Here is a 9,520-nt window from a genome sequence, read left to right on the forward strand (position 1 = left end):
AAACGGTTTAACAAGTCTGTACAAATTCTAGTTACCCACTTATTGGACACCTACCACTTTTTGTGATATCCCCCGGTTCTATTCTGTAATATGCATATAAAATAGAATTAGATCAGCTGTAGTTACAATATGGTGACGTTGTGGGTAGGATGGTTGAAGTGACCCTTTGAAGTCGAAAGGGAAGGATTTTCTTCTGAAAATATAACGTGGAACTTTATACTCGCAGGAGTGGTGGTCTGGTTGAGTGATAAAATGCCAGCAAAGAGAGTACCTATTTTCAAAGATAGGTATAACGAAGTGTACAGATAATCATGTATTAAACGGTATAACAAGTCTGTACAAATTCTAGTTACCCACTTATGGGACACCTACCACTTTTTGTGATATCCCCCGGTTCTATTCTGTAATATGCATAATATAAAATAGAATTAGATCAGCTGTAGTTACAATATGGATAGCAAAGGTGACTTTTATGGTTAACTGACTATTTATAAAAGCCTAAAAATGAGTACTGTCCCTGTCCTATCAAACCAGTTTGCAACCCTTTCTTTTCTACACATTTTCTTCTTACAGCAGAGGAGAACTAAAAATAGACACGAAAAGGTCACTCTCAATATGTTTCCGCATGAGGAAGCTCTCGGTTACAATATGGATAGTAAAGGTGACTTTTATGGTTAACTGATTATTTATAAAAGCCTAAAAATGAGTACTGTCCCTGTCCTACTGTCTTATCAAACCAGTTTGCAACCCTTTCTTTTCTATACACATTTTCTTCTTACAGCAGAGGAGAACTAAAAATAGACACGAAAAGGTCACTCTCAATATGTTTCCGCATGAGGAAGCTCTCGGCTTTATTAATTTCATTAATCACGCTTGATCAACTTGCCTCCAAAAGCCACCCTATCATCCTACATGTCTCTCTATAAAATCTCAGTTTTGGACATTTAGTTTCTCAGTTCTCGTGTCTCACTCTGTCTCGACACATCAGTCATCTTGTAAGTAAAATTTCATTGTTTTATTGAGAGTTATTTACAGAGGGATAACTATAAAACATCACTGTTTTCACTAAGCTTGATAATCTCTCTGTTTGTGTTGTGGATTTGGGCCATATTTTGTAGGTAATTAAGTAATTATTAGTGTTGGAGCCACTTTTACCTAACGAATGGACTTGAAAATTAATAGTACCTACACCTAATCTTGACTATCAATGTTCATGGTCTTATTCTGAGGATAGGGCGTTACACCAAAATTCCAGGACTTTCAATTAAAATCACTTTTTCCGCCCTTCTTCCCTGCCTATCTTTTCTCAGTTCTCCACGGTACTAATCGTTTCCCCTTTTCATCTCACAGTCTCAACACAGGAAATGGTCAAAGCTCACCCTCACTTGATCACTTGCATTTTCCTGGCCGTCCTCTCACATTTGACAAGCGCGAATGAAGGAGATACTAAAAATAAGGTGCCATCGATACCGATCCACGCATGCGCGGAGAGGTTGTATCAAGTGCGGAATGTAATGTGCTCAATTTATGGAAAGCGGGACGCAGGAGGCAAGAGAAGCATGTCTTCAAGTGGCAGGAATGCCTTGGAGGAATTGTATGCAGGTAAGTGTGACCACGCTTTGTGACGATTAGCAAACTAGTCCTGCAACGCACGTCACACCTGTGACTTAGCTGCATCCCATGTCACTTTTTCCACTCTTCTTCCCTGCCTCTCTGTGACGTAGTGGTAAAGACGCTTGCCTGATGAACAAGAGTGTGCGAGTCCATTCTAAGTCAAAAGGCATTAAATTTTACCTTCATTATTTATGTGATAATTTGACTGCAATAACAAATCTCTACGGGTTGGTGGTATAAAAACCTTTCAGTGATTACGCTTCTACTTGAGATTCCATTTTTCTTCTGGTTTTCTTTTGAGTGGGAGGGTTCTCCTGAAGGAGCGATTTCACATAATAACCATTAGCGGTCAAACTTTCTTGACTTGGCGGGGCGGAGCGCTACCGTGCTCCTTAATCTATTTTACTGACCATAAAACTCTCATGTTCACAGACTACGGGAACGTGGAGGACCTGCCCATGATAGTCGGTGTGTCCGAAGACGGAACACCCATCACTGAAGTGGCATACCCTCCCCGGATGTCTGCACCACGATACACACGGCTACGCCGCTTTCAGCAGCAAGAACCTGGCCTTGCTTCCCTATGCTGTACACAAGTCTGCACGCTACACACTTTGCTGCACTATTGTTAGCGGGAGACCATTGACATCACCAAACCCCTAGTTTTTCATTTTATTTTGCGTTAGACAATGAAAGTTTCCGTGGGTTCTTCATATTTGACAACACTACTAATTTCGTTCAACGCATACAACATATTAATTTTGTAAAATTAAGTTCCGATTATTACATAAAAGCTCATATCGGGACATTTGTTTAAAGCTCTTGTGTTGTGGTTTTTGGTAATTTGCTCATTATTGGAAACTGTGTAAACATCTCATGAGTATGTGAAACACAAGATAAGCAATGATAATTTGATGTTCACCTAAAAGAAGAAAAGCGACATGGAAGAAAATAATTTTAAACAATGACCTACCTACATATGTAATTTGTTATTTATACACCAAATAGATTCAGAATCATGAGACCATTTGTAAAAACCGTTTTTCTTTTCCAATCTTGAGGTGCCCCATGCCCTTTTAATTATTGAATATAAGCATGCAATGCATAGGTACAATGGTACATGCATATTAACAGAATTCACTTACTTCTAATACTAGTTATAAATAAAAGATACCTGATTAACATAAAATGTTCCCCCAAATGTAGGCCTACACCCCAATGGCCATTGGCAAGTGAATAAATAAAGGACCAACAACCGTATTACCTCTTGAATGTAGAACGTCTCATTAATCCACCAAGAAACGAGAAGGAAAAAAGCATAACTGAATCTGTCCAACATAATCTAGTTATGTTAACTATATTGTACTTAGGAGAGCTAACTTATATGTTGCTAATTATACCGAACCGAACTTGGCAATATCTATCTAATGTTTTCACCAGAGAACAATTTGCTAATACAAATCTACAACAGTGGTTAACAAACCTTGCAAATCTGCAATAACTGGAACTCACGTACCACGTAGGTACCTAGATATAATGTTGATTTAGTAGTTATATCTGTCATAATCTGTCTGATTGTCTGATCCAGTGATGGTTTAAAATAATTGATAATAAATAATCCTTTAGTACAATCACCATAATTGCCATGAGAAAACATGCCCATGACAATCTCTGCCATCAATACCATGACATGTGTGAATCATCCCTTCAAGTGACCATTAGCTTCTGCAAGCAGTTTGCGAATTTGTGGCCCATGATTTGGGAGCTGATCATCAAAATCAACATTACAAGAGAGAAACATGCTAGCCTGAGGGCTCTGATGTGAGGCAATTATCATTTTGGCAAGTGTTGATGAGCTGATGTTAATATTGTACAGGTTGAAATGTTGCCATTATTGCGCTTAAAATCAGGGGCTACCATCCCACAAAGCCTTTAAGGTGGCAGTTCTGAGACAGGTTTAAGCGAAAATTTACTTAATTTAGAAGGAATAAAAGGCATGACAAGCTCTTCAATAAAAATCTTCAAAAGAAACCCAGTTACCTAGGTTACTCTAGGTTTAACAAGTCAGATTTTGATCCAAATCTAAATTGGTTTCGTATATATAGGTACAAGCATACTGGTAGACATTCTTACAAAGTTGGTACCCACTGAGTAAAACAAGGATTCCAAAGCTCAGATCTCATTATTATGTATACCATCTATTCATTATTTATACAATATATTTGTGTCATTCACATTATTATTAATTGTAAATATTTTAACGCCATATTTCTTCTTTTCATGGTCTCGTTCTTTTCTTAAGAGTACGATAATTCTTTTGACTTTGGAATCCTTCACATTGTTTGCTTCATTTTTCTTTCACTTGGTTGGAGACACTATCTGCAGCATATCTCTTGTTAATATAAATGTGCTCTAATATTATCAGAACCTATCTTGAGCTCCAGATCTTCATGTCCAAAGCTCTTGGTGCCTTTGATGTCATTAATAACCAGAAATATTAAGTTGAGGTTTCGGCGCAAAGCTTTGAACTTCTACAATTTTGATGTATTGTGTTGTAGGTAGTTGTAACAAAATATTCTTCATGCACAAAATATGAATCTTCACACTATATCCTAATGTCTGGTCTACGGGCAAGACCACAATTCAATAATAAGCATTCAATGATGGACACATATTGAAGTTATTCAACGGTGGATAAAATTCTCTGGATACAAGGTTTTAGCTCTATTGACGGTTTTCCAGGGAGGGTTGATTAGCTTGTTACCTAGCAGAAAACTGCCTGTGGTCCTTAAACTAGATCAAATTTTGCTCTTGATCAATGAAACATAGGGTGACGAACCTGCATTGGTGAACAAATGGTCAGAGAATGGCGAAAGACTTAGTTATCTAGACACGATATTATATCATTATCAACAATATCAACCATAGGTATGAACTCACATGTATGTGAACCATATTATTACAATTATTTTCATTTCCCAAGAAGTTCATTTCACAACTCATTATTAGAATCGCGATTATTTCTCCCGAGACAAGTCGACTGCAACCAGAAACCACAATAGCATCTCACACGCTGGACAGCAGAACCAATATGTTCCATCATCACATAAAATATGGCATAATGGCAATGACGATGGTAATACACACTCTTCAGGTGTCGCTCCAGATCAGCTAACATATGGCATAATGGCAATGACGATGGTAATACACACTCTTCAGGTGTCGCTCCAGATCAGTTTTCCTCAACCTGAGGTAACGAAATTCTCGCAGGGTCGACTCCGAATTTGGAAGCAGCTACTATCCTTCTAAAACTGAGAAATATCTACGAGTATACCATTTTCATGGTGTTATAAGCTTATAAGGATTGACGGTTGTTTCAGGGCCCCCGAAGGGTTGGTCACCCAGAAACAACATCTGAAATGGGTGGTTAGAGTACTTATCTTCTTAGGATAAAAACTGAGTTGAGTGGAGCGGAGAAAATAGCGCATAAACTCATAGAGCATCAAACAAGTAGAGAGGAAAGCGACAATAGAGGGAAGAGACGATTTCGAACCGCATAGAGCTGAGAATAAAAAGATCTATGCTCTCTGCACCACTCTGTTTTCAGCCTTCATACTCCATTAACTCCATAGTCATAGATTACTGACTAAATGGAGTTACATCAGATCTAACTTATAAATAGGTACCAATAGGTACATGACACGGGAAATAAAATGAGATTATACCTAGGTAGCTATAATTAGCTATGTTGACCTAAAATTGGTACCTGCCTAATTTAACATTTTCGTCATTTCAGATTTGACCTTGCTTTAGGTCGACCCTACGGGAGGTACCTATAGTAATATTCCGTCAGTTTATGAGCTACTTAGCGCCTTTTCCAAAAGTATCGGTATATTAGTTAATACTCAGAAACAATAAAAGGAATAAAAATGCGACCGGTCGGGTAATAACTGTCTCAATGTGTGCTAGAATTGACGAGATTATCACTTTTCTTCTTGTTTTCTGTGATAAAAACATGGCCACAAGAAACACATTTTTTGTGGTGTCCTTCTTCTTTTTCCTCCGTCTCCGCTGACTAGAATTGACGAGATTGCCACTTTTCTTCTTGTTTTCTGTGATAAAAACATGGCCACAAGAAACACATTTTTTGTGGTGTCCTTCTTCTTTTTCCTCCGTCTCCGCAAAAATCAGAAACAATAAAAGGAATAAAAATGCGACCGGTCGGGTAATAACTGTCTCAATGTGTGCTAGAATCGATGACTAGAATTGACGAGATTGCCACTTTTCTTCTTGTTTTCTGTGATAAAACATGGCCACAAGAAACACATTTTTTGTGGTGTCCTTCTTCTTTTTCCTCCGTCTCCGCCAAGTCTTTGGACTTTCTTGGTGTTCAGTGGTGTATCTCTAATGCATCCATGAGTAATATGGGTATCTGAAAGAATGAAGGAAATATTCATGAATACCTATTTGAACAGATTATTACCTATACAGGGTGGTTCGTGATTTGCGAACCACGCTTATATCTCAGAAACGGCTGGGAATTAAGGAATGAAATAAACGGCATCAGTGGCATTGTGATACAGGTGGAATGTTTCAATAGTGGCGTGCCTTCCGTCTCGTGCAAGGAAGATCAACTTTGAGGATTGCAGTTACATAGAGCTATCCAGCTGTAAGCGCTAGGCCACGGGTTCGATTCCTTTCTCGGAACGGCTGGCTTTCTCCTATCCTGTTTTCCCTCTCTCTTCGATTTCGGGACGATAAGACCCTAGCAGTTACAGTTCCCTGTATCAAACTTCCTAAAAAAGATATCCAGCTTTGAAAATAAGTAGGTAGGTACTTAACTAATGTGTTTGGAATTTCAGATACTACTCTACTAATAGTAGATTAACTCTGTACACGAAAAGCCCACTCCGAGGCTAAGCTGTAAGGGCAAACAGCCCTAAAGATTGAGTTAAGCTTCTACGAATCTACTACTCATATGTGAAGTTGGCATATCCACTAATAGGTTTGTGAAAACGACATCTCCACTAATGGTGAATTCGACATATACCTACCTACCCCAAGATATGCATAGATCTCCTCTAAAACATGCATCATAAGTGCAATTCAGGAAGCTTCAAGAAAACTTTGTTATTACTCGTACTCTCAGCGAGGTCACTTATCTCAAAGTTTCCTTACAATAATCTTCTGAGGTATAGAGACAAAGATTAGGAACGATAATAATAATTTTATCCGTATCTCTCTGTATTCATACATTTTAATTAATTTTGATGAAATGCTACAACCGTGCTCATTAAAATCAAAAGAAACCTGTTTGTTTTTTTAGTACTTTCTTTGAAATCGATATCGTAAAAATCGAGTTAAAATTTAAGTGGAAGTACGGAGCGCTACCGTGCTCCTTAATCTATTTTACTGACCATAAAACTCTCATGTTCACAGACTACGGGAACGTGGAGGACCTGCCCATGATAGTCGGTGTGTCCGAAGACGGAACACCCATGGAGCGCTACCGTGCTCCTTCATCTATTTCACTGACCATAAAACTCTCATGTTCACAGACTACGGGAACGTGGAGGACCTGCCCATGATAGTCGGTGTGTCCGAAGACGGAACACCCATCACTGAAGTGGCATACCCTCCCCGGATGTCTGCACCACGATACACACGGCTACGCCGCTTTCAGCAGCAAGAACCTGGCCTTGCTTCCCTATGCTGTACACAAGTCTGCACGCTACACACTTTGCTGCACTATTGTTAGCGGGAGACCATTGACATCACCAAACCCCTAGTTTTTCATTTTATTTTGCGTTAGACAATGAAAGTTTCCGTGGGTTCTTCATATTTGACAACACTACTAATTTCGTTCAACGCATACAACATATTAATTTTGTAAAATTAAGTTCCGATTATTACATAAAAGCTCATATCGGGACATTTGTTTAAAGCTCTTGTCTTGTGGGTTTTGGTAATTTGCTCACTATTGGAAACTGTGTAACCATCTCATGAGTATGTGAAACACAAGATAAACAATGATAATTTGATGTTCACCTAAAAGAAGAAAAGCGACATGGAAGAAAATAATTTTAAACAATGACCTACCTACATATGTAATTTGTTATTTATACACCAAATAGATTCAGAATCATGAGACCATTTGTAAAAACCGTTTTTCTTTGCCAATCTTGAGGTGCCCCATGCCCTTTTAAATATTGAATATAAGCATACAATGCATATTAACAGAATCCACTTACTGCTAATACTAGTTATAAATAAAAGATAAAATATACCTGATTAACATAAAATGTTCCCCCAAATGTAGGCCTACACCCCAATGGCCATTGGCTAGTGAATAAATAAAGGACCAACAACCGTGTTACCTCTTGAATGTAGAACGTCTCATTAATCCACCAAGAAACGAGAAGGAAAAAAGCATAACTGATTCTGTCCAACATAATCTAGTTGTGTTAACTATATTGTACTTAGGAGAGCTAACTTATATGTTGCTAATTATACCGAACCGAACTTGGCAATATCTATCTAATGTTTTCACCAGAGAACAATTTGCTAATACAAATCTACAACAGTGGTTAACAAACCTTGCAAATCTGCAATAACTGGAACTCACGTACCACGTAGGTACCTAGATATAATGTTGATTTAGTATATCTGTCTGATCCAGTGATGGTTTAAAATAATTGATAATAAATAATCCTTTAGTACAATTACCATAATTGCCATGAGAAAACATGCCCATGACAATCTCTGCCATCAAAACCATGACATGTGTGAATCATCCCTTCAAGGGACTATTAGCTTCTGCAAGCAGTTTGCGAATTTGTGGCCCATGATTTGGGAGCTGATCATCAAAATCAACATTACAAGAGAGAAACATGCTACAACTTACCTAGGGTTGGACATTTTCAATATAACTAAGCTATGGTTATGTACAAAAAAGTTTGCGATACGTACATAAATTACTTTATTCATCCTTTCGTAGGAGCCAGGTAATATCAACCCAACAAAAGCTTATAGCCGTTATATATAGCTACAGATGATCTTTGAGTGACAGAGGGCGAGATTTCCACCCTCGCCTCGTGAGGCGGAAAAAAGAGAATAATAAGATTATCCCTAACAGAGTAAAATAAATAAATAAATACAAGTATATAAAAATAATGATAGAATATTAGTTACAAACAGGGCTTTAAACACGACAATCATCTCTATTAATAAAATCTAATAGATAACAACGACAACCTTTTCCCCCATGCCCTTCGTCTCTCGGGTGTATAAATTCATTTTGACATCAGGCAAAATAAGCCTTAACCAGCGATATACCAGCCGTCACCCTTGTCTGATTTATTGATTCAGGTGATAACCAACAAGTCCAACAGCCAATGATAACGCTGCGATGGCCAATTAATCATTCACAAGATCCTAGCACGGCATTGTACAGTTTTTTTTTTCTCAACCCAAAGAAAAAACTTTATTTTTTTGACAAATTGTTTTGAAACTTTTGAAAAGTTCAATAAAAGTGTGAGTACCCATACCTACCTGTTACCTGTTAAACGTGTGTTAGGTGCGTTTCTTTTATAATTACATACTAGTGAAACAGGGTGAGACAAAATGTGAGGTTTTTCGAATCCTTCCAAGTCCTCAAACCTCAAACACTGTGAGATAGATATCACACCTATCTCACAGACAAGGACAGATTCTGTCAGGGATCCTTAGAAATCTCACTCACTATCAGGCAGAACTACCTGACAGGTGTACTTGATCAGGTCCTTCTGTCAGGTTTACCTGATAGTGTGTGTGCTCATCAGGTATCAGGTAGACTTGACAGGCGTATCTGACCAGTTGTACCTGTCAGGTCTACCTGATAGTGAGTGGCTGAAATTACCTACTGAGA

The 9,520-nt window shown here is 38.2% G+C and overlaps 2 protein-coding genes across 3 annotated transcripts in view; both read left to right on the top strand.

The window, feature by feature from the left end:
- Window positions 1-851: 851 nt before the first annotated feature.
- LOC103524576 lies at window positions 852-2,590 on the top strand. Of its 2 annotated transcripts, XM_008489603.2 has the most exons (3): window positions 852-995; window positions 1,351-1,602; window positions 2,047-2,590. In XM_008489603.2, the coding sequence occupies exons 2-3, from the start codon at window positions 1,365-1,367 to the stop codon at window positions 2,244-2,246; spliced, it is 438 nt and encodes a 145-aa protein (XP_008487825.1). In that variant the 5' UTR covers window positions 852-995; window positions 1,351-1,364; the 3' UTR covers window positions 2,247-2,590. The 2 variants fall into 2 exon arrangements, with proteins under 2 accessions (XP_008487825.1, XP_026675754.1); XM_026819953.1 differs by lacking the exon at window positions 852-995 and having other exon boundaries at window positions 1,171-1,602; window positions 2,047-2,387.
- A 5,770-nt stretch (window positions 2,591-8,360) lies between these two features.
- The window catches only part of LOC103524585, a 10,063-nt gene continuing 8,903 nt past the window's right edge, over window positions 8,361-9,520 (top strand). The window contains exon 1 of the mRNA XM_017449668.2: window positions 8,361-8,454. Within this exon, the coding sequence (XP_017305157.1) occupies window positions 8,361-8,454 (94 nt within the window). The remainder of the gene's footprint in view (window positions 8,455-9,520) is intronic.

This window comes from Diaphorina citri, unplaced genomic scaffold (genome assembly GCF_000475195.1).
Source record: "Diaphorina citri unplaced genomic scaffold, Diaci psyllid genome assembly version 1.1 scaffold106, whole genome shotgun sequence".
Classification (NCBI taxonomy): Eukaryota; Metazoa; Arthropoda; class Insecta; order Hemiptera; family Psyllidae; genus Diaphorina; species Diaphorina citri.